The sequence below is a fragment of the Oryzias latipes genome, chromosome 16 (genome assembly GCF_002234675.1).
Source record: "Oryzias latipes chromosome 16, ASM223467v1".
NCBI classification, from domain to species: domain Eukaryota; kingdom Metazoa; phylum Chordata; class Actinopteri; order Beloniformes; family Adrianichthyidae; genus Oryzias; species Oryzias latipes.
This window is the reverse complement of record NC_019874.2, coordinates 7,515,134-7,540,349: the sequence shown is the minus strand read 5'-3', so window position 1 is coordinate 7,540,349 and position 25,216 is coordinate 7,515,134. Positions and strand designations below refer to the sequence as shown.

Sequence of the window (25,216 nt, the reverse complement as noted above, 5' to 3'; positions counted from 1 at the left end):
CCAGCCCCCCCCCTCCCCGGATCATGGCTTTGAGCCAGTCCTAACGGCCTGAAATCATTTTTATAGATGATGTGCTTCTTTTTTTAACTCTGTTAAATATGGAGTTAGGAAGGAACCAGGATTCAGGTTCTTTCCTTTAATGTGGGTGGGGGGCAAACTGCATGGTAGTTCTCTAATGTGTCTTTAGAAGCTAACAGGGGAGCTTAAGTCAGTTACTTCCAAATACTAACATTCACAAGTTTACTAAGGTAGCAATACTTTCCTGAACTACAGCAGGTGGAGCAGCCATAAGTCGCCTTCCAGGGATCTGCCACCTTTAATGCTGAAAACGCCATTCGGAACGGACTCAGCCAGAGAAAGTCCATGTTCAGAAAAATACACTTTACTTGTTGTTGTGGCCATTAAGTCATTCATTCATAAAATAAAGACTTTTAATTTTTACAATTATAGGAACACTTATTTGTTTCTATATAAATCAATGTGAACTTTTGAAGGTAGCTCATAGTAGTTCCTTTAAAATACAAAAACTGACCTGAACTAAAACTGCACAAGACTCAAACGTTCTTTCATTAGGACTTTGATGCTTTTTCATTCTTTTTCTTTTACGATCAATATATACATGAAAACATGGGTGTAGAATCCAACAAAAAGAAAAAAACTAAAGGTTCAAATCTGAACAGCGGCTAGACGCTGTTGCTCAGCAGAAGATAAGAACATATGCTATAAAAGTCTTCTATAATAAACCCACTTTTACCATCACCTCGCTCCGTCATCTGACAAAATATAAACACAAAACTTTATCAACAGATTTACCAGAACTAAAAGCCCAACATTTATTTCAACTGTTAGCAATTTCTTAAAAGCTGAAGAGCCACAACATGGTACAAAGAGCCATGTATGGCTCTTTGTACCATGTTGTGGCTCTTCAGCATGTATGGCTCTTTGGCTGCAGACGCCTGATTTAGGGTCATTTTGCCCCATTAAAAAGCAGCAACACATCTCACAGAGACACATTCATCAGACACTGGTCTGCCAAACAGCTGCTACAGGTGAGTGCTAGCACCTATAACTGGTTGCTGCTCTGTCACTTCTCCCAGCGGAGGAAAAACGGGTCAAGCGGGTCAGAGTGACCCTTTCAGGCAATGATAAACGGATGGGGCGTCTGCCTGACAGTCAGGAGGATGAGACCACCAACGGCAGCAATGCTACAAACGACTGGAAAGTCGACATCTAACAGGAAAATCTGCCAACAGCTCAGAAAAACCTGTTTTGTCCAAGAATGTGAAAACCTAAAGCGTATTGGGAGAAAGTCTCAGCCATCCGTTCAGGCTGTGTCCCACCCAGATCCCACTTCCAGGACCCCACAGGAACTGAAGGAGCCTTCGGCGTCAAAGGCCTTTGGTATTCCCAAAAATCCTTTAGGACCTTTCACACACTGGTTTTAACCCTTGTGCCATTTTTATGGGGTCCAGATGACCCCACCCTTCCATTGGCGTGTTCTCCCTACCATGACAAAGGTGGAAAGATTTCATGTAATCCATGGACACCAGTGAAGATCACAAATCGTTGAAGAAAAAAGGTTCAGCGCACTGTCTAGTGGGTCCTGATGACCCAACTTCCAATGTTAAAGTGCCTAGGATAGCACAAGGGTTAAAGCAGACCCACCACCTCACTGCTGGAAATCCTCCAGAAGAAAAAGAGGCAGCCAAGCCGGCAGGTTTCAAAGGCTAATCAAACGTCACCGTCTCCACAAGAGAGAGAGGCATTTACCCGAATGTCTGATGACAGAGAAGAAGGTCAACCACTGAAAAGACCAAAATACCCAGCTGTGCCACTTTAGTTTCAAATCAGTCGTTTTCTCAGGGAAAACAATGTTGTTGCAGCTGCATGTCGGGCTTCACCTCATACATTTGCAACTCCAGAAAGTGGAAGTTCCATCTTCAGTCTCTGCAGTCCGTCTTCAGTGTGGACTGAGAGGAAAGGCCTGAGGCCCCCACCAGACAGACTCCCGCATACTCTGTCCTGGCATGGACACACCTGATCCAGGTGTCAGTAGGAACAGACATCTGAAAAACATGCAGATATAACACCCCCCCCCTGCTTTAGAGGCATGTCAGGGTTTCTCCCTATAGTGAAATGTGGAACAAACAACATCAAAACTTTAAACCCAGATCATCATGGCCAATGTGAGAGCTGGAGATGGACCAGGAGAACAGATGGGATCCAGCATAGCTCAGTACAGAACCACTGATATGAGAAGGTCCAATCTGTGCAGAACTCTGGCCCAGTCTGAGGACTGGAACCTAAAGATCAGTGAGCCTGACCGCTGGCTGGATTTGAACAGCTGAGAGTCCAGGATTCTGAGATGACCCTGGTTCTGAGGTGTGCGTGGGATTGACATGAGATTTATGAAGTATTCATTTTTGGAGCAGTTCAGTGTTCCTTTGAAGTCAGCATATTAGCATCAGAACGGAACCAGGAACTGCAGCCAGCAGCTTCCTCTGTGTGTCGCTGCATAAGAGCCTGGGACGTGGCTGCACATCTGGCACCAAATCCCGCTCTGGTTTCTGGTAAAAATCAGTCAAAGTGACCCCTCCGTGTGGACCACAGTGAGCCCGGCACTCGGTCTGACTCCCTGCCCGCTCTGAGTCCATCAGAACCCTCGGCTCTGTCCCGGTGTCAGTAAAGGCTCCAGGCATGACGAGGCCGCTTTGAGCCGGGGGGCAAGGCAAGGGGCTCGCCGGAGCCCAGCTGCCGTCCACACGCAAACATTCAGTCCAGCTTCTCCTTCTGCGCCAGGCGGGGAGCATCCACAAAGTCCCGTCCGTTGAAGAGGATCAGGCCAGCAGTTGCAACACTGGCTGTCCCCCAGAACAGAACATAAGCCAGAGTCTCAGTCAAGGTCTCCCCTGCAGGACACAAAGGCATCATCAGGAGGAGCAGATAGATATACAGTGGGACAGAAAAGTATTCAGTCAGCCACCAATTGTGCAAGTTCTCCCACTTAAAAAGATGAGAGGCCTGTAATTTTCATCACAGGTATACCTAGAGACAAAATGAGGAAAAATAATCCGGGAAATCACTCAGTTATCTGATTTTTTAAGAATTTATTTGTAAATTATGGTGGAAAATAAGTATTTGGTCGTCTACAAACAAGAGGATTTCTGGCTCTCAGACCTGTACAGAGGATTCTCTGTCCTCCACCCGTTACCTGTATTAATGGTACCTGTTTGAACTGGTTATCGATATGAAAGACACCATTTCAGGCTCAGTTACTGATTAAAGTTAGGATAAAAGTGCAGAGAACTTCTGGGAGGTTTGACCCTTTCAGAAAGCTGGAGGTAAATACTTTTCAGGACTTGTGAGGATCTCTGATCCTGAATTTACACGGGTCTGTCTGCGGTGCGTCTCCAGTGCGCTGCGTGGGGAGTCCATCCCACGAGGGTCAGTTCCTTTGCATTAACTCCATTGTGTTTCTTGTCTGACCCCCTCCCCCCTGCATCCCGGAGGAGTGGTTCCCGTCACCTCTGTGTCAAGCAGCTCCTTGCACTCGAAGCTGATGCCCTCTCCGTCCTAACAGAGTTCTTGTAAACTACATCTCATGACACACTTTTGAACCTACACAATTAAACTTTTCGTCCATGGTGGCGTTATCTGTGACGTTTTCACTAAACTGTAAATATGAAATGAAGTCTCATAAAGTTTTATTTTGAAAGTAAAACGGAAAATTTTATTTTAAAATCCCGGTTGCCTGGCTTTTTGCCGCAAAATTGACGCTTCAACGGACTGAGAATAGAATTCCTGTGAAAGACTTAAGTTGCTGAAAGGTGGGACTGACGTGGAACGCAGACGTGACGGAGGCGATGTTAAAATTCTGATAAAAGTTCTATTTTTGTGTCAACACAACAGAGATGCATCGGAGATCCAGCGTTGACAGATTGCAGATGCACCGCAGACGGACTGCAGATGCACCGCAGACGGACTGCAGATGCACCGCAGACGGACTGCAGATGCAACGCAGACGGACTGCAGATGCAACGCAGACAGACTGCAGATGCAACGCAGACAGACTGCAGATGCAACGCAGACAGACTGCAGATGCAACGCAGACGGACTGCAGATGCAACGCAGACGGACTGCAGATGCACCGCAGACGGACTGCAGATGCACCGCAGACGGACTGCAGATGCACCGCAGACGGACTGCAGATGCAACGCAGACTGACTGCAGATGCAACGCAGACGGACTGCAGATGCAACTTAGACGGACTGCAGATGCAACTTAGACGGACTGCAGATGCAACGCAGACGGACTGCAGATGAACCGCAGACGGACTGCAGATGCAACGCAGACAGACTGCAGATGAACCGCAGACGGACCAGTGAAAATCAGACGCCTCTGTTCCAGCTGCAGGTCCCTCAAGCCTTCAAAGACGACTTCAGTGTCAACCTCAGATGCAGTGACGAAAGTTTGTTTCTTTTTACAGAGCTTTCAGTGTGAACAGTCTGGACCAGACCAGTTAAGACCCCGCCCCATCCAGAAGCAAAGACTGTGTTGAATGTGTTCAGGTCTTACCAGCCATCAGCAGGCAGATGATGCACATGGAGAAGGCCACGACCATGATGATGGGCAGCTGCAAAGACAGGCAAAGCATGAGCGGCTGCAGGAGGCGGGGCTGGCGGTCTGCCTCACACTCGTCTTACCGTCAGGAACTTCCAGTCCTTTTGTTCCTGCAGGGGGGAACTCGAGTCCGCCTCTTCCACGACGAAGTTCCCCAGGAACAGATCGATGGAGTCCTGGAGTTTGAGATGATTCACAGTAAACATCCACATTTTAAAATGTATCTAAAAAGTGTTTCGATTTTTTTTCTCACTAAGATTTTAAAGATCATCTTTGAAAAACCAAAACCTAGAGGTCAGATGAACCCGAACTCTGCATCTACCTGCACACATGGAGGCTCACCTGTCTGAAGCCATCAGAGAAGTTGTTTTTGTAGTATCGGATCATGGAGTTCCAGCCATCCATCAGCAGACCCAGCTGAGTTCTCTTCCCAGTCCTGAAATGCGGTCACACCGGGGTGATGCAGAGGTCACGTGCATCAGAGGTCACGTACATCAGAGGTCACGTGCATGGCTGCAGAGCTGCAGCATTCTGGTAACTTCCTCAGGAGGAACTCAAAAACTATGGGTTTTGTTTTAACCAATCACCCTTTGGTTCAAATGAGCAAGCACAGACGTTCCTGCACGTCAGGGCAAACGCATGCAGATAAAGACTGAGGGAGGATTTGAACCTCGTGAGGTAAAAGAAGCTTCTCTGAATTTTACAAAAACCTCTTCAGTGCAGAGGACAGTGCAATGCGGTGGCTTGCAGGCTTGTGCACGAGTCCCAGCAGAAGCTGCCGCTACACTTCAGACCACAGGAACCAAACTGAGAATCAACAAAAGTCCAGCGTTGACTCTTCAGCGACACACGCTGCGTTTAGTGGAAGTGTGGTTACAAAAATGATGTAAAGTAAACGAGGACGCAGCTTCATGCCTTGACAAATTCATCTGGTAAAAACTATGAAGAGAGAAGATTTCATTTGATCCACAGAAATAGAGGAGGGAAGATGGAGTCCAATGGAATTCATTAAACCAAACCTGTCGTTCAAGTGGTCCAGGCTGAAAAAAGGGAAAAACTGACCTGGTGAAGTCCGTCTTCAGAGCTCCGGTGCCGGCGTACTGCTTCGCACACGCGTCAGCGTTGTCTGCCCAGGCTGCATCCCAACACAGGAGACTTCATCAGATCACAACCCCCCCTCAGTTCACTGCTCCTGAGTCTGCAGCTGGGAATAGTCACCCACCATTCTTAAATGTCTTTTCAAAATCCAACTGCTCCTCGAGCTTCTGGCCCAGGTGCAAGACGCCCATCCTCTGCAGACACAGACACAATCATCAGGATCCCACAGAGCCTGGAAATGGGCACAATATCAGAATGACCCAGGAGCCCCCCCACACACACACACACAAACACAAACACGCTTCAATCAATGAACCATCTTCTGCAGATGGAGCTGCTTCCTGCCTGTGAGCAGGTTCTTCTTGGGACCAGGATTGTTGCAGAAGCATCTGTAAACGGTTCTAGACGGCAGCAGGTGAGGTTTTGTTTTTTAGTGTCGTCATGACGACACCAGCAAGAACACAGCAATGCAATGTTTCTCAAGAAGAAGCCCATTTCCAGGTCGAACCGCAGAGCTGAGTCTGGCTCAGCCCATTGGACCGGGTCATGGTTGGTACCTGCAGCTGAGCCTGAAGAGAGTTCCGGGCCAGCAGGCTCTGGATCACGTTGGTTCGGTCTAGACAGTCCATGCAGTTGCTCCGAAAGGTGCCGTCCTGACTGAGCAGCACCTTCCCATCAGAGTCCACGAGGAAGAAGCTGCACACAGACAACATCTCATTTTCACTGAGAACACCATGGCAGTGAGGGACCAAGGCCCGTTCCACTGACCCAAGCTCCTCCTGCGCCTCAGCCACCATGTCCAGCAGGATCTGCAGGCGGTGCCACCTCATGCGACTGCACTCCTTGTGGAAGTCAAAGGCCACGTACCTGCGGAGGAGCTGGTCATTACCCAAACATCTGCAGCTGCCCATCTTCCAGCAGAACACAGATGAGCCTCACCTGACCATGCCGGTACCCAGGCTAGTCACCAGGTTTCTGAAGGCCAGCTCCAGAGGCTTCTCTGAGCCATTCTGGTTAATCTGCAAATAGAAAAACAGCCTGAAGATGCTGCCTGATCTTTTTGCTTGAGGTTGACTTCATTTACAGTGGAGGAAATAAATATTTGATCCCTTGCTGATTTAGTAGGTTTACTGCTTCCTACCCCAAACTAGGATTTGGGGTTTACGACACACTGTCCTCAGCAGATAAGGACGGGTGCTGTTTGAACTGAAAAGGTTCATTATATAACACCGTAATGAACTTCTCAAGGCCGTTTCTCTGCTTGTAAGTTGTAACCTGCTACTTGTATTATCAATAAACGGAGCAAAGAGAGAAACAGTCCCTTCAAGATAAAGGATGATGGCACTTCTCCATCAGACTCGTTTCTTCCTTCTACACAAGAAACTTTGCTTGTTGGTGTGGTCTCTTACTGTGTTTCTCTTTATTTTCTAGGTGAATTTATGTGACCTGGTGGGGTTTCCATGAACATGAGAACAAAGAGAAATCATCCTAAAACAACACGGCAGGAGTTAGCTGATGATCTCAAAGCAGCTGGGACCCCAGTCACCAAGAAAACCATTGGTAAGGCTTTACACCACAATGGTTTAACATCTTGCAGTGCTGGCAAAGTAAAAGAAGCTAAAGAAGGCAGATGTGCGGAACCCCCTGAAGTCTACCAACAAACACCTTCATGACTTAGAGAATCAATTCCTTGAAGTTGATTTCTTGATTTTCTATCTCACTGTTCAAATGAATCAACCATTAGGATGACAGACTGTCCGTTTCTTCTTAAAAGAGCAAATCTACTGAATCCTTCAGGGATCAAATGTTTATTTCATCCACTGGATTGTTCCAAGTGTAAAAACCGGCTCTGTTCTGTTTCCTGCAGGTAGATTTTTACGCTCACACGATCTGAAAAGCATTTCAACAGCTCCTCTGAAGGGCTGTAGGTGCAGAGAAATTCTTCCATCTCACCAGGTTCAGCACCACCTGTCTGCCATAGAGCAGAACCTGAGAGTCGAAGTGCCTCTGCAGCCCATCCAGCTGAGGAGAGACGGTGGAAAGAGCATCAGACACAGACCCCGCAGGGCTATGGGGAGGGTCTCATAAATCAGACAGCACACTGACGTGGTTCCCCGCCTTGCTAATCTGTGGTTTGGGCTTGTACTTCAGATTGGGCCTCTGAGACCAGAAGAAGGGGATGGAGCCTCTGGTCTGGAAAGAAAGAAAGAGAGAAGCAGGAGACACCCAGTGAGGGTGGATCTCATGTTTGAGCTGGAAGACCAGAAGAAATGAGGTCTTCATTTGGATCTGAGCAGCAGTTTCACCTGAACAAACGAAGCTTTGCTTCCACCATACTGCACAATCTGCTCGGTTTCAACAAAGTTGGCGGCGTGTCCGTCCACGTCTATCCCTGCAGCAGAAAAACACCGTTTCCTACTGTCCTCGATGTGCTCAGATGCAGAGACTGAGACACTGAACTTCTGCAAGACACTGAAACTCCACAGGGGTCCTGGACTCTGGTCTGCTCCCAGGAAGAGTTACCTCGTACGTAGTAGCGCACGCCGGCTCGGAAGCAGCTCCGTCTGGAGATGATGCTCCACTCAAACTTCTTCCCATTGATGCAGCTGGACTTGATGCTGATGACTGCTTAGAGTTCAGAAAACCCACAGATCCATAACAACAAACAGTAAATGGTGTAAACTCATTTAGCGCTTTTCTGCCTTGCTTTAAGGCCCAAAGCCTTTTACAGTCACGGTCCCATTTACCCCCCCCCCACTGATGGCAGCTCCACTGCTGAACACTGGCACCAACATATAACCACCAGGAGCAACATGAGGGTCAGTGTCTTCGCCTTGCATTGGCAGGCAAGTCAGGAACTGACCCTCCGATCAGAGGTGGACCACTCTACCTCAGCACCGCAGGTCCCGCCTCTTTGCCAACAACTGACAGACGCAGTTGTCCCCAAACATTCCACTTGTGGAAAAAGGACACGCGTCCAGACAGAGAGAGCCAGCAGTGCACACAGAATCTACTCAAGAGGATTCTGCTTTTACATCAACAAGTAGTGTTTACTAAGAGTTATCAAGTCACAAGTGAAATAACTGCAAAAAACGTCAATAAAGGAGCGGCTGTGGGGCAGAGGCACAGTGGTCGACCTCTGATCCATAGATCACAGGTTCAGTTACTGCACGCCCCTCCGCCATCAGTGCGTGAATGTGTGTTCATGGGGGAACGGGGCAGTGACTTAACTGCAAGGTAGTAAAGCTCTGTAAGAGTATACGCCGTTTACCGTTCACAGGATTTCTGACAACAGTACGACTTGAACTGTGAAGGTTTGCTGCAGTAAAACTATCAGGAGTACCGGTTTTACAAAATGTAACCGGTTACTACCTATCTATTACTATTACATCTAATCTATTACTACCTCCCTTTTTTAGTTGTTTTCTTGCGTCTTAAACTGATGGATCGGATTCTTCTCTCTGCTTCCCTGCATTAACGTCTGCCTCTGTGAAGTTCAACGCAGCTCATCCAGTCACCTCAGAGGTTTGTGTCTGCAGAGTGGAGGCTTTTGTTGAAGCCCTGACAGGCCGCTCTGCAGGACATCCCGCTTTCCAGGATCCGTGTCAGGAACGCTTTGTGCCCGCTTCTCCTTCTCTGTGTAACGCAGACTGAGCTCTGCTTTTTGGGAAACATTTTTCTTTCAGCTCGCTAAATGCTGTCCTGCAATCTCTGTGAGAAGCTGCAGAACCAAAGGATACAACCATGGATCACAGGCACCACAAACTTGTGCAACTGAAAAAGAAGAGCAACAAATGAAACATTGATGAAGACGTCTGGAGCTCTGCGTGTTCTGCTCCGGGTTGGGTTCTCCTGAGCTAAAGCAGAGTTGGTTCCAGGAATAAGGAGGCTGACAGTCGACGGCTCTGCCTTCTATTCTAGGACCAAGCAGCAGATCAGTAGTCTGGGAGTTTTGGAGCTGGGAGTTCTTTGAGATGAGACCGTTTGAGCTTTCGAAGCTTTAAAAAAAAAAAGGGATTCAGACTCTGCTTTGTGACTGCAGTTTTTTTTAAGTTGGAGAATTCTCTAAGAAGTTGGAGAATTAAAGTAGAACAATTTGAAGTATTTCCTCTGAAACACACATGATTTTTAAAATATAACAGAAACAGAGGAGAAGAAAGTTCTAGAAACTTGAATTACGTGTCAGTTAAAACTTAAATACTGCTTCAAAATAACTCAAAGGTTTCTCACAGTAGGACTGCTGACCAAATGAATACAAAATGTAATGATATCGATGCTGAGTGACTGCCTGAAGAGCTCCAAGAACCTTTTGTTTAATCTGAAAGTACTAATAAATCTAGAAGTTCAAATACTGCTTGATATCTTGTAAATTGGGTGACATCTGCTGTATCTGAGAAGTATAGTAGAGTTGGATCAGAATAAAAGGATAAAGTATGTCGTTTTTTCCTATACATGTACTAAAAGGACGCATGCAAAGCAAGCCAAGCACAGTGCCCTGCGGAACACCACGACTGTAATGGATGGACTTACCTCAGGCTGAGACATAAACTCCCTCAACAGGTGGCCGTTCCAGACAAACCGCTGATCTGCCTGAACAAACACAGAGACCAAGAGGAACTGAGTTAGTAGTTCTGCAGCAAGCAAGTGTGAAGTTGGCTTTTGCGGATTTTAAGGACGGATCCTGTTTGGGTCAGAACCACGCAGAAGTTAGCCAGTTAGCCAGCCAATGAAAAGAGTTCCCTAAAGTTCATGTCGTTGTTCCTGGTGAAAAATCCTGCTCATTGTCTCTGGAACCGCTGGTGCCGTGTGTCCTGCAGATGTCAGGCTTTCAGGCTCTGTGGGCTGTCAGAACCCTGGTCCAGAAGGCCCGCTGCAGTTTTGGATGTGTGGCGCTCACCCTCTCCAGCAGACTCGTGTCCTGGAAGTCGGGGCTAGTGTTGGCCAGCCGCTGCAGAGTGTGGGTCAGGTCATAGGTGGTGGCAAAATAGAAGGCATCGGTGTGAAGCACGCCGTTGATCATAGACAAGAAGGTCTTGTTGTCCTGCATCTGCAAGGCAAGCCAAAAAGGAGGGAGATGATGAGAGCAGGAGCTCCACAGACGACTCTTCCTCTAAACCAGGGGTGGGCAATTCCAGGCCTCGAGGGCCGGTGTGTCTGCATGATTTCCAGACATCCTTGCCATACTCATGGCTGATTACCTGGTTCAGGTGTGTCCAGCCAATCAGAACATGCCAGAGCATGGTATGCTGGAAAACATGCAGGAATGCGGCCCTCAGTGCCCACCTCTGCTCTAAACTGTCCTGAACCCCCCCCATCATGTGTTGGCTGGAGGACAGCAGTTCACTGTCAGAGATGGACAACCAGGTTTTTAAATGACCTTCGATTTCAATACAAATTCTTTTAGATCAGACGTGTTTACCTTTTCTTCCAAAACAACAAACCACTACTCCGTGTAGGAAAGCTAATCTATCCCCTCTATGCCGTTGTACAGCTCATTTCACGATTCTGGGTTCCATAAGCTGTCCTGTTTAACCAGCTGTTTGACTGTGTTGCAGTCAAACAGTCCTGCCAGTCCTGCCTGGTTACACAGATGATGGCCATACAGCTGTCCACCTTCTGCGAGACAAGTCTTATCCGTTTAGTTGTCAAGGGATCCAACGCTGGCAAGGAAGAGCCTTGAAAGAGCCGGCCAATGAGGATTAGCATGTAGCCTAGCAAGCAGACTGCTTGTCTTCTCCACCTTAATGCGTCCTCAGAACAAATGTATGAAATTGCTGCATCAACAAGTCCATGAAGACCCGACTGGGAAACAATCATTGACTGTATGTGACAACTGGACTGATTGGCCCCTCCCCCCTGGCACTCCAAACAGGAAGTACCTGCTGGCTCCAAGAAGTCCAAATCCCACAGACTTCTACAGAGAAACAAACAGCTGTTACTCAGTCTCTCTATTGGACAGAATAACCATTCTTAATCTGGTCCATTTAACATGCTCTAGATTATTCTCTTTATTAACTTGATCTTCCTGTAGTTAAAATTATTCAAGTCATAAACTGACCAATAAAACGCTTTCAAGTGGTAGGGGTGTGGCCTTCCTACACGCTCACTCCCAATTGGTGAGAATAGTTGCCGTAGAAACATCGACTCAGACCGACAATTCCTGTTTACTGACAATTTCTGGCTCCAAATGGCGGTGGTCGTATTGAGGGAAAATGGCGACTGAATTGACTCCATTTGGTTGGAGCTGGAATAAACCATTTTCTGTGGGTGACGTCACTCAGTCCACTTCTCCTAAACAGTCGATGGGATCAACTGGAATAAAAGAAACTGCAACTTTAGACTTGGTTTAAAAGTTAAAACAGTTCCAATGCTTACTGTTTTTATTTAATAGTCAGTTGTCTTCAGTTTGGTTTGAGCCTTTTATCTCATATCAACACACCGTGAGGGGACACAACACTTCTGATTGGCTGGTCCTCTACAGCCCCTTTTTTACAAAAGAAGTTTGTTTTGTGGATCAGCAGCTGATCCTGGTGAGGTGAACAGGACCAGAACCGGTGCAGGTGATTCACCAGAGCGGAGGAAAGACAATCAGTGACAACGAAACTTACCTGGTTGTCGTTCAGATGCAGAATTGTCTTCTTGTAGGAGATGACGTCAAAGCCCACAGCCTTCCAGACAGCATGACCGAGCAGATCTCCCACCTTCACCTTGTCCGTGATTACCACCAGATACATTCCTAACATGAAGAGGAACACAACCACAGAACATCCACACCTCCACCGCAGGACCAGCTGAATGTGTCTCTGGACCGACAGACTCACCTGCTACTAGATGTATGGTCCCCATGATCCCACATATGATCCTGGTCTCGGCTGATGCAGGAATGTCTTTCCTCCCTGAGGAGCACAAAGAGTTAGAGCACCCTACTAAAAAGCATGGCGGCGTTGGGATCTGAACTAGAGCTTTTTATTTCAACAGAATTAGACCAGGAGGTGTAGTGGTTGGCACTCTAGCCCCACAGTGAGAAAGTCCTGGTTCAAATGCTGGCTAGGACCTTTCTGTGTGGAGTTTGCATGTTCTCCTCATTCACGTGTGGGGTTGAGATGAGGTGAGAGATGAATCAGGCTTTTCCATCTGGCAATCTGATGGATGAATCTGGGTTTGGAGGTCTTCAGGAGACCGGTACATTTTGGACTGCACTGTGCCGGGTGTGAAATTTGCTGGAGGGGGAATTATGGTGTGGGCTTGTTTTTCAGGACTTGGCCCCTTAGTTCCGGTGAAATGAACTCTGATTGCCTCAGGATGCCACAACATTTTGGACAATTCCATGCTCCCAACCTTGTGGGAACAGTTTGCAGCGGACCCCTTCCTCTTCCAACATGACTGTGCACCAGAGCACAAAGCCAGGTCCATAAGTAATTGGATGACAGAGTCTGATGTGGATGAACTTGACCGGCCTGCACAGAGTACTGACCTGGACCCCATAGCATACATAGGCCTTCTCCACCTACATCAGTGTGTGACCTCACCAATGAGCTTTTGGAGGAACAGTCCAAAATTCCTAGACACACACTTCTGAACCTTGTGGACAGCCTTCCAAGAAGAGTTGAAGCTGTAATATCTGCAAAAGGTGGACCGACATCATATTGAACTCAGGGTTAGGAATGGGACTCATATGTGAGTCAAAGGAGGTGAGAAAATACTTTTGGTAATACTGAGTACACCAGTAGCCTCTTAACTCAACACTTTATCTACCAGGCAGCAAATTTGTTAAAGACCCACTCTGATGAAAATGATGTTCATAACATCTTGTGGCATTTTTCTCATGATTTCTCAGATGTAAACTTCATTGCCGAGTATTTCTTTATTCAAACTGTGAATCAGGATCAGACAAAGATCATATTTGTGACTCAAAAAATGTGCTGGGCGGCCACGAGCTCCCTGCTCCTCTCCATTCTGATGCATCTGGCAGACAAATGTGTGGCTCTAAACTCTACGACTGGATAATGCCGCCATTTTTGTTGGATCGCTAATGTTAGGCTGGGGTTGTGATGGGCTGCAAGTTGGTGTGAGAGCATGTCAAAAGATGGGTGATGGGAAATGGTGGTGGGCTTGCACTGGAACAAGTCCTGCCCACAACTCAGAGGTGAATTTCTAACAACTGCTAGACCGAGAAAACAGCACAGGTTCTTTGTCTTTGGTGTGGGATTGTTTTAAGCCTGAGGTATCATCATCATGTTTTACATTTACCTACGCGGTTAATTATAATGTGTTTTCATCAGGGAAGAGTTCTAACTATTTGGGTCCTCGCTCTAGTTCTGCAGAAGGTTCTGGCCTGGGGTCTGCAGGTGGATCCTACCGGACAGGAGGATCTCAGAGGAGACCCTGTCGATGACCAGAGCATCCTCGCAGTCCTCCCCGCACGCCTCAATGTAGAACTTGTCTGGTGTGGTCCGCCTGTAAGGACAGCGCAGTCACAGCTCCCAGAATGCACCGCTTCACCACCACATTCAACACAAACAAACAAGCAGCTATGGCCGTCCGGTGACCGGCTGTCTGATCCACGCCACACAAGCACCGGTAACGTCCGTGCAAACAGAACCGGCGCTCATCGCTGCACTTACAGACACAAAGCTTCATAGGACGCTGACATCTTGGCTTCCAGTGACGTGGCCTTCTTCTTCGTCTCCGTTGGTTTTTCCCGCGCTCCGCCACTGTCGTGGCACGCGGCCGCCCCCCCACGACCAAACCCAGAACTGCAGGGTTCTGGAGAACCAAAGCGAGGACTGGCTGCTGGAGATGAACTGATGCGTTTAGGAAACAGCCTTTGCTCTTTCAAGCGAATTCTTAGATTGTTTTTATTTTCAACACGAGTCTCAGCCTAACTTTGAGACTGCTTAAGATGCGTCATAGGCTGATGTGTGAAAAACCTCAGAGGAGGAGAAACCATCCACGACCCCCTCCCAGCACCAGCTCACAACTCACCTTTCTTTCTTTCTTTCTGACATTTCAAAGAAAACCAGTCCAGTCATGAAGAGGAAAGAGATGTGATGAAGAGGCAAACACATTTTGTTTGCATGCATAAGTATGTGTGAGCTGTATTGTGTACATGTTGACATGTTTGTGCGTGAAGATGTTTGGAGCAAACAGGTATATTTGTAACATTTCAGTGTGTAGGCCACGCCCCTTTTAACCAACATCTACACCTGAAAGTAATAATGATAAACTTACAGAAACTTGTTGCCGCTATTTATGATTCTACCCACCCCCCCTACTTGTTTAACCCAATTTTTCTCCCCTTTCTTTAATTCCTTTATCCCCCCCCATCTCGAACATCACTCTTCTTTTCTTCTGTCCGATCCAACTAGAAATATACAAACCTAACTAATAGAAAGTTTAGCCTCAAATCCAAAGGGGGTTTATATAAGTATACACCTCATGCCCAAATACTCATAAATCCCTGTTGTAACAGTAAAATCTGACACAAGAGGCCTTCAGCTCGGATCTTTTGACTCAGCTGTTGGACAGGACAAATTAGAAAACAAAAGAATCTGCTGAAAGCTCATCTCCCTATGCCGCAGCAAAAAACAAGCAGAAAATAAAAGCATCCTTGTCTGTTCAACATTCAAAGTAACCAATTTCAGTTCATAAACCAGTTCTTTTGTTGGTGTCTGTCCGTGTGCTGAGGAACAAATATTCTAGGAGGAAAACAGCACATTTTAGAAATCAGATTTCTTTGAAACTGAGAAACATTTGATAGATGTCCTGCTAACATCAGGCTCTTTACTGAAAAAGGAGTTAAATGAAAAAAAACGAAGTTAGTCGAACATTCATGATTTATTGTAGGCACAAAGGTTTATAATTTAAGGCTGATAAAAAAAATTAATCCCATCTCTCTTGTTACAAGGTGAGAAAAATGATTCTCCTTATTGACATCATTTATATTAAAATCTGGTAGTAATTCCTCTTTTTCACGAGCTGCTGCGTTCATGGTCATGACCATCAAACTCCAAACAGCTCCTCCACAGCTGCACGTCCACTAAAGATGACATCATTCACCGAGACGCCATCGAAGGAGGAACCGACCAAAGACAGAGGGAGATTCCTGCTCCTGATGAAGCTCCGCATGGATTCTGGGGGGGAGAAAAAAAGACCCTCTCAGCCTTTTCTGACAACAAGCCTTTCACTAAAGCTACGTCCACACCGGGCTCAGCAACGTGCTTTCAAGGGACCACTTCCAATGAAAAGTCTATGTGAGCGTGCGTTTCAGGCTTCCGCATTCAAAATTCTGGTGATTACGCATCGCCACCGAGTTTTAAGTCCATTTTCAGGGTCAGTGAACGCGTGTTGAAAGTTGAACTCGGCTTTGGATGGCGTCCCCTTTCATTCATGGAAGTACCAACCGTTTAAAAATTGATCATGGAGGAAAATGAATAATTGGAGTTTGTACCCAACTGGAATTTACACGACACAAAAATTGTATCCAAAACTGCTCCCACCCAGACCCCTCTGACCTCTGACTCCTCCCTATTGCTCCAACAGTAGGGGCATTTGTGGCTGTAGTGAAGTACAGAAGTGTTTATAGGGGAGCTGTAGGGACTGATCTGCCGGTAGGGTGATCCGCGTGGGTGCGCTCTGAACCACAGAAGTTTAAATTTAAATGTAAGTCATGAGTTTTTTTTGCAGGACTAAAACGCTACGCACTAATTTAAATGACAGGAGTTTATTGATGACGTCATCAAGGGGTAGTAACGTCCAGATTTGAAGTCACTTTTTTTTCCATATCTCTCCGCTTGGAGGGATAGATGTTGGGGTAGTGAGAAGCCGTAAGAAATCATTTTGGATTCGGCCCAAGTCTTTCATTTATCAGAATAGAGCTGTGAGAGAAGAAGCCAGATTCACCAGATTTGCACCAAGCCTCTTCCAACTGTGCGTACATGCGCTAGTATCGAGTAGTGACAGTCCAGTGTGAACATCGTATGCCCGTTTACATGCCTGGTGTGTACGTAGCATAACAAGAGGCCAAAACTCACCGACTCTCTGGGAGTGTCCCAGATAATACTGAGGTATGCAGTCCTGAGGAAAACAACATCAACCGTTTCAGGTGATCCTGCTCTGGTTTCTCAACCGCAGAAAACACGATTCATACGCACAGCTAACCAGGTAGATGAAAAAAGTAAAGACCACGTTTCTAAAACAAAGTGCGCTGCCGTACCCTTTGAAGAGACACATGGCTCCAAATGGGTGCCGCCTTGACTCCGAGCTGGCAGCACACTGCTTCACAGGCCTGCTTTAAGAGATGCTCTGATGTCACAGACTCTGGATCACCAAACACCTCCTGGAACCAGGCGCCACCCATCATCACCTGAAGGAAGGAAGCATGACCTGTGATCACGGGTTTGGCATGAAAACCAACCAGTGGTGCATCTGCTGTGTGGGAAAGTGGGTGCTGTGGAGCTGCCAGCTACACACTCGCTCTGTGTCTCTTGGGTATTAGAGCTCATCGTCTGTCCATCTGATCAGTGTTTCCCTTGATACCTTGCAGAAGAATGTACGAGGATGACTCCTAGATGTTTTCCTGGTTTTCAAACCCAGCAGGACCCTACACTGTTTTTTTTATTCAACGTTATTTATAAAGCCCAATATTACAGCAATAGTCATCTCAATGGGCTTTATACCGGCAACTGTATGAAATCATAAAGAACATGAAGTCATAGAATACAATAGTATTGGCTAAACTACACTAAGCAGACTAAACTAAACTGGGCAAGGCATATTTATAAAAAAACATAAACGGATTCTGGAAAAAAAAAAGAAGAAACCTCAGGGATGTCCACATGAAGGAGGGTTCCTCCCCCAAGACGGACAGGCGATGTACCAGAACTCTTAGAGAGGAGTTAGCTTATCTAACTCTACAACTACATGTTTAAATAGTCCAGTACATGAGCTTCATCCAGATGACTGGGGGGACGGCTGGGGGCGCGAGACATGCCAGGGGCAGGGTGTGCGCGTGCACATGAGAGTGTGTGTACCGTCAGTCTGGTGGTCTCTCTGTCGGGCTGGTTGTGTTCAGGGAAGGGGACAGAGTCATAGACCACTCCAAGTAAACCTTTGTCCTCTGATGAAGGAAGAAGATGCCCAAAACCCTGAGACACAGAGTAGTAACGAGTAGTTAAAAACATCACTGAGGCCGCCCTTGCTTTTTCAGTCTTTTTAATCAAGCTTTGCCTTTTAACTGGAGATGCAAAAAAGGAAACTCTAAAGGTGCATTACAAACACTCTACAATCAAAGACAAAGAAGAGCATAAATCATTACCATGTTAAAACCCGGCTCTGTGCCGCCACACCCCAAGAGAGGAGCATCTCACCTGTACAGGCAGGATGGAACCGTCATACTCCAGGTTGACCACAGCAACAGTGACAGCGTGGACGTCCTGCAGCATCTGGGTCAGACTCTGACAGGATGGGGGGAGGACACACGCCAGTGCTACAGAGACAAAAAAGGGGTGGGCTACTGCTACGTTCACACCCAACGCAATTTGGGCAACAACTTGGCGTCTGTCGCCTCTATCTCGAAAAGACGCATGTGGAAGGAGCTATTGTTCAAGGTTTTTCGCCTCATCGCTACATGGAAGCTCTGTCTGTATGTCTCATTTACAACCATGAATGGATGATGTTTAGAGATCAGGTTTATTTAGAGGAGCTCTACAAAAGCATCAGTAATCACATCTTTATGTCTGTTCATGATATCCTTCACAGACTCTCTTAGTACGGCAAGCTTCACTCCTGCAGGCAGAGCTGCGTCTGAATGACAGACGCTTTCAGCGGTACTTCTGTCTCAGTTTGCTGTCCCGCATTAGTCAAAGAGGAAAAAATAAGTAGCCATGAATCAATGAAAATAAGAAAAATATAAAGTTCAGGAGAAGAAAAAAAAACGGCAAAGATCAGCTTCTCCTCCATGCTGGCTTTGGACTCCACCCGCCAATTACATCACCAACTCAGCAAGAGCTGAGTTCCTGATTGGTCAATCCGATGTGAATTCTTTGCTAAAGTTCAGATATTCGAACCACGCTGCTATTAGACTGCCACATCACACCTGATGCTCAAATCCCGCTGCAGGACCTCCGATTGAAACTAGACGCCCCTGGTGCGTGAGTCGCGTTCAGTCTAAACGTAGCCTTACAGAACAACGACCCAAAATACAACCACAAAAACCCAACAGGGACAAAGGCCACGGAACCAGACTATTCTGTTGTGGACATCTATCAAGCCCAGTTTGAATCCTGAACTTTTGTGGAAGTAGGTGAAACATGGTATAGCAGAGTTGGGGGCTCTAGTAATGACATAAAGGGTTACATATGAAGTTATGAGAAGCACACGTTGTGTCCAGGCCTGTTTACTTCCTTATTTTAGAATCTAAAATTCTTCTAAGCAATTTATTAACAATATCTGATTTATAGTCACTTGTTTTTAGTGGTTCCTTTAGTTTGTTTTGAGGTTGTTCTGTGATTATTGAGAGCTTTTATGTGTTTAAAAAAGAGCACCAACGTATCCCTGCACAGACAACACTTGGCAGCAGGAACTCCAGTGGGTGTACAAGATCTGGAGGCTGACCTTTTGCTGGCAACGCAGAGATGATGTGGTCGGCTGACACAACTCCATCTTCCAGTTGAATCTGTAACAGTCAGGAACACAAACAAACACACAACACCAGCAGCTGAAGCTTCTCTCTGACCAATCAGAGCTCTTCAGTCTCCACATCACTGCTGGAGAACTGTGCACACCAGTGACGGGAAGCTCTTCACTGATGAAGACTAGATGTGGATCAGCTCACCACCCATGAGATTCACCAAACCCCGTTTGGTCCCGTCTAAGTAGTACGGGGTCCTCAGGTTGGCCTGTGTTCTGTTACCATTGGTTCATATCTGTCTTACTTACTTTCCAGCCCAACTCCGAGTGACTAATGTTTTTCACAGGTGCATTCTTCTGGATCTCCGCCTTGCCGCTCCTTTGGAGATACTCTGCAATGGATTCTGGTAGGGTCTCTAGCCCCCCCCTGAGGGACCACTGAGCCCAAGACTCTTTTTTGGCCTTCTTGGCCAAAGGTCCAGGAGTGACGGTAGCCGTTGAACCTGTAGATGTACACACCGTCTTCAACTCAGATCATCCAACAAAGGTTTAAAGTCCGGGAGGATGGAAACCGTAGTCACAGCTGCATAGAGGAAGGTGGTCCAACGTACCTGAGCCCAGCAGCATTCCCAGGATGAGAGAACCCATCTGCTGCTCCGCCTTGAAGAGAGGGGGGAAGCACGATCGGACGCTCAACTTTCTGCAGTCCCCCGCAAACACACCTCGACACAGACTATCCACCGCCAAGTCTGCCAACTGAACACAGACACAGAAACACCATCATGCAACCACAGGGGGCTCGTGTGTGTTGGCGCCATGTATGGATCAAATGTCAAACCAAAGCCAAATCCGTTATGTGGATAAACAGAACTCCCATACTAGATTGGCCACGGCCCGGGTTAACAACAACAACCCTGTCGCCATTGATCTACCAGGTCAAGAACAGACAGTGGTGGACTTTGGCAGCAGTTAAAGACCCACCCCAATGCCGGTGGTGTTTTTAACATGTTCTGTGGTGTTTTTAACATGTATAAAAAAAATTAGGATTTAAACTGCATTTCCTAGTATGTCTTTATTCAAATAGTGATGGATCAGGAAAAGATAAAAACCTGTGGTTTGAAAAAGCCCATATTTGTGACACAGCAAATGCCATGGACGGGCCAAAGTCTCCCTGCTCTGCTCCATTCTGATTCATCCACTTGAGGACAAATAGATTCCATGAACATCTTTGTTTTCCTCGTCTGAGATGGAATCTGGACTAAAACTGTCCCGGCTGCATAGCTCCAATATTTTTCACCATTTTGTTACACTGCCAATCTTAGGTTGGGGTTGTGAAGGGCTGCAAGCTAGCAGAAGAACCTGCAAAGGAGTGATGGGAAATAAGTGGAGGATTACGATATGCCAACGATATGCCAACAGTCCCATCCAAAACTCAGAGGTGAATTTCTGTCCTAGAACTGACTTTACTTCTGCTGTTGAAAACCTTTCTGTGTTTCCTGCAGCATTCTATGACAGATGAATCCTTTCCAGACCATTTAAAAAAAAACTGTTGTGCAGACATTTCCATCTGATATCTGCAGTAATTTTGAGCATTTTAGAAGTAATTCCCAATGTTGACATCACTATAAAGTCAGTAAGGCGTGTTAGAGAGAGAGAGAGAGAGCAGGCCTGTGAGCTGCTGGAAGTCCGTCCAAACCCAGGACCAGAGAATAGAGACTGCTTTGCCCTCTTTCAGAGTCACTTGGCATCCAGAGTTTGGCCAAATTCAAAGTTTCTCCTAATCCTTTCAGCTTCTTCCAATACATCCAATTGTAGGGGCATTTGCAGGGATAGGGGTGTCTGAAAGTACGTGGGTGTGCTCTGAAGCACAGACGGTTACATGTAAATGTAAGTAACCTTTTGTTTTAGCATGATGCACTGATGTTGGTTGTTGTGCATTTTCAGAGCGCTAGCAGCTCCTTGGTAACATGGATGACCGACTATTGATGACGTCATCGAGTGGGAGTGACGCCCAAATTAGAACACACTTTTGTTTTTTTGACTTTCCGTTTGAAGGGCTAAATGTAGGGGTAGAGGAAGAATTCAGATCTGGCCTGTCTGTGACAGAACATCGGAGTCAAGACGAGAACCTAAGGACGCCTCTTACCTCCTGTCCCAGTCTACGGGACACAAACGAGTGCACCGACTCGTCTTCCTCTTTGCTCTTCTTCACCAGAATCTCAGAGGCCAGGCTGTACAGGAGCGGCCGAGAAAAGGGTGGGGTGGTCCGGAGGAGCCCCCTGAGGAGGAAAAGAGATCCCTCTGCTGTCAGGAGAAGAACAGCTAACACACCATTGATCCACAGCACCTCTGTGAGGACCCACTCGCTTTCGTGGATTGGGAGGGGTTTCACAGATAAAGTTTTTAGAGGAGTACTCAGCGATGCATAAATGGATTTGTTTTTTAGGAGAAATTACCATAATGATACACTTCAAAGGTCAAAAGGCCCATTTTATCATTTATTACAACAAAAACTTGTTTTTTTTACGTATTAGCATTTTTAAACTTTCACTTTCTGGACTGATTTTTTATTCAATTAGTTTTATTCACAACGTTATTTTTTCTATTTAGAAACCTTATTTTCTGTTATTTTTGTAAAAAGACCCACTCCAGCTAGTATTTCTTTGTTCAAATCGTGATTTGGGAGCAGACAAAAGAATGCAGTTTGAAAAAGCCTGTCGCTGTGACGTCGTTGAGACAATCGGCCTCCCATAACCTTCCTGCTCCGCTCCATTGTGATGCAGAAAAATTGATCTATGTTTTCTGTTTTCCTCGTCTGAGCTGGAAGCTGTAGTGCAGTGGTCCCCAACCCCCGGGCCGTGGACCGGTACCGCTCCGTGGGTCATTTTGGTACCGGGCCGCACAGGAAAAATAAAATAACTTACATGACTTCCGTTTTATTTATTTCGGAATCTGAAAGATGTTTTATTTTGAAAAATTGCCCGATTTTCTGTTACATCCGTCTATGTTACTCTCGTCTCAGTCACGTGATAGGGTACCGCTAAAATAAAACCCAGGAACTAGCAAAATGAATCAAAAACAAACATCTTCTAAAAGTTTCTTTGCCTGGTGGAAAAGGCCCAGCCAGGAGACAGAAGAGGAGCCTTCCACTTCCGGGACAAAAAAAATGGCTGCATTTAATAGACAGTATCAGGAGTCCTACTTAAAATACGGATTTATCCCAACGGGCGATTCCGTCCAACCATTCAGCACTGTGGTGAGTTGGATTCTCCATGCACTTATTTTGAAGGCATGTTTAAATGTTATAATAATAGCGACCAGAGAGTGTTGCAGGCAGAGAGGACGTTGCTCATGTCATCATTTGTGTTTATTGTTATGTTTAGAAAATACCACAGTTTTCATGCAATCATATTACATTGTTGTACTGTAGCGTCGATGACGTGCACGTTTGGTCTGCTGTCCGAGTTTCACAGGGAATGAAATCAATCCCCTTTGCCTGCTTTGGTCAAAATAGGGTTGAGCACGGGTGTTTCTTTTTGCCGTTCATCTGGCAGTTATGTTGTTTCACCCTTAGTTATTTCTTCCTGTTGTGTTTACTTCATTTTAGCACCATGAGTGTGGGAAGGGGAGAGGATGATGACAGCTGTGCGATGTACAATGTTTTACACGTCAAAATAAAAGTACAGAGTACGTCTCATCACGTGTCTCTGCCTTTATTGCAGCGTTGCTGCAGCGTGTGTCCGCCACATATAACATACCGGTCCGTGAGCATTTTAACAGACATCAAACCGGTCCGTGGCGCAATAAAGGTTGGGGACCGCTGCTGTAGTGAATCTAGCCTATAACTATCACAGTGGGGGGGGGGGGGGCAACTACCTCAGTCCTGATGGCATCCTGTTCAGCCTCCCGTTCACGTACAGGAATCTGTTCTTGGAGGCGACATGGCTGTACAGGACAGGCAGGACCTCCCTCCCCAGGCCGAGGTCATCAACCTGCAGACAACCCCCTCCCCACAGTCATTCAGCCCCTCATGAAAACTGCTCCTGTGTGAAGCCTCCTCACCCCCCTTGGGGTGGGGGTTGGAGATCTTACCATGTTGAGGGTGTTTTGGCCCACTGCCCCAGCAGGTCGGATCCCTCTGGGTCCTTGTTCAAACACGGCAGAGTCTGGTCTCCTGGTGGACTTCAGCCAACCTCCAAAACGGCTGCTGGACTCGATCAGAATGACCTGGGATGGGGGGGTTGGGGGTGTACAGGTTTCCTGTTTGTTTAAACAAAGTGTTCTGCGGAAGTCACTGCACAGAAACACCTGCAGATATGCCTGAATCTTTCTTTGACAGATGATGCATCATCCTCCAGGGACTAGTGTCAGCAGAAAACCACTGGAGGGGTGGAGGGCATAGAGGGAGGGTCGTTTCTCTATCAATCCACAGATTACAGATAACAGACACATTAGCATCAGTGAGCTCAGATCATTTCCATCAGTGGACAGTCTGAAGCAGATTTTATGTTGCCGTTTTTTTAAACCGATCTTAAAGGACAAACACTAAAATGACAGTTTGACATCTTGTTTCAGTCACACATGAAAAGGAAGCTGTAAGCCGCTGAAGTCTTCTGTGATGTGGAACAGAGAACTAAAGCTTTCAATGACGACAACAGTTTGAATCTGTTCTCCTGTTAAAAGACTCTTATTGAGGCCAAACAAAGCACGCTTTAGGAGTGCAACAGTGATGCTGCGTTACCTTGGTAACCTGGAGGCTCCTACACAGGTAGTAGGATGCAGCCAGCCCCCCCGCCCCTCCTCCCAGGACCGCCACCGTCCTCATGACTGAAAAACACAAGAAAGTCCTAGTTAGGGGGCGTGGAATGGGAGGGGCGGGTCTGCCGCGGGAGATAAGGGGGCCGTTTGATCATGAGGTCCAAACAATGGTCCTGGACGTGTTTAGCCCAGGACAGTCCCCGAACTCTGTCCGGGTTCTGGATCCGCGAGCTCCCGGTTCTTTCAGCCTTTCTGAAAACGTAAGGTTAGTCCAGTGCACCTGTCCATCATGGAGCAGTGGCCCGGTCCGGTCCGGGCGAAACCTGGATTTATATTATTAGAACCAGGGCCCATTTTTAAACACAAGTTCCGCGTGCGTACCAGCCTGAGTGTGAGGTTCTGGTTTGGTTCGCGACGGAGGAACCGAGTCGGGTGTGTGTTGCGCTGCGAAGAGAATCCTGCCCTGTCCAGCTGGTCAGCGCGCGTGGGGTTTACCGGCTATGTAATCTGCTCCGCGCATGCGCCGACTGTCAGCTTCTTCCTGTTTCTTCACAGTTGTAAGAGTAGTAGTCAGTTATTTCTGTTTTACTATTTTTAGACATGTATTTATAAATAAACGACTTAAAAGAATTTATGTGTTTTTATTGGCGCTCTTTAGTATTTCCGCAAATGTTTATATATCCCTCAAACGCGCATGTCAATAATGTGGGCGGCACTTCTATGGCCCCTCCCACGCACTTCCTGCCTGCATAAATCCTAATTGCAGCAGAAGCCTGTTGATTTTTTACCAAATTTAGTAATAGGAGAAATAAAACTTAGTGAAAAAAAATGTGACAATAAATACCTAAACAAATCCTTTAAAGGTAAATTATACCATGACTTTAATAGAAAAGTGAAATATAAAATAACTGAGACACCTGTCACATCAGGTGCTCAACCATGGAAATTCATAAAATGCCCAAAATTAAAGAAATGCAGTTCAAAATTATAAACAATTACTACCCATCGGCAGAGACATTGAGGAGTAGATTTGGCTTTGAGGTTGATCCGTGTGATTTCTGTCATGTAGCCCCAGAAACAACCAGACACCTGTTTGTTTTTTTCATGGCCA

At 46.6% G+C, this 25,216-nt stretch overlaps 2 protein-coding genes across 6 annotated transcripts; both read right to left on the bottom strand.

The window, feature by feature from the left end:
* Positions 1–366: 366 nt before the first annotated feature.
* LOC101167819 (phosphatidylinositide phosphatase SAC1-A) lies at positions 367–14,443 on the bottom strand. Its single transcript, XM_023963964.1, has 20 exons — positions 14,343–14,443; positions 14,078–14,175; positions 12,540–12,614; positions 12,327–12,454; positions 10,616–10,765; positions 10,249–10,308; positions 9,459–9,492; positions 8,242–8,343; positions 8,025–8,110; positions 7,825–7,911; positions 7,672–7,740; positions 6,658–6,737; positions 6,487–6,585; positions 6,276–6,414; positions 5,843–5,912; positions 5,683–5,755; positions 4,963–5,056; positions 4,704–4,796; positions 4,576–4,633; positions 367–2,909 (listed from the first exon to the last, which is right to left on the bottom strand). Exons 1-20 carry the CDS (start codon positions 14,369–14,371, stop codon positions 2,773–2,775), a joined length of 1,761 nt encoding a protein of 586 aa, XP_023819732.1. The 5' UTR covers positions 14,372–14,443; the 3' UTR covers positions 367–2,772.
* A 1,093-nt stretch (positions 14,444–15,536) lies between these two features.
* Positions 15,537–24,764, bottom strand: ppox (protoporphyrinogen oxidase). 5 transcript variants are annotated; one of them, XM_020709961.2, is made up of 13 exons: positions 24,487–24,764; positions 24,089–24,174; positions 23,440–23,607; positions 23,224–23,339; positions 21,494–21,626; positions 19,959–20,103; positions 19,657–19,850; positions 19,333–19,393; positions 18,087–18,205; positions 17,751–17,864; positions 16,934–17,083; positions 16,752–16,794; positions 15,537–15,851 (listed from the first exon to the last, which is right to left on the bottom strand). In XM_020709961.2, exons 2-13 carry the CDS (start codon positions 24,170–24,172, stop codon positions 15,721–15,723), a joined length of 1,458 nt encoding a protein of 485 aa, XP_020565620.1. In that variant the 5' UTR covers positions 24,173–24,174; positions 24,487–24,764; the 3' UTR covers positions 15,537–15,720. The 5 variants fall into 5 exon arrangements, with proteins under 5 accessions (XP_020565620.1, XP_020565619.1, XP_004077687.1 ...); XM_020709960.2 differs by having other exon boundaries at positions 24,089–24,177; positions 24,539–24,764; XM_004077639.4 differs by having other exon boundaries at positions 23,440–23,574; positions 24,487–24,761.
* Positions 24,765–25,216: the final 452 nt, after the last annotated feature.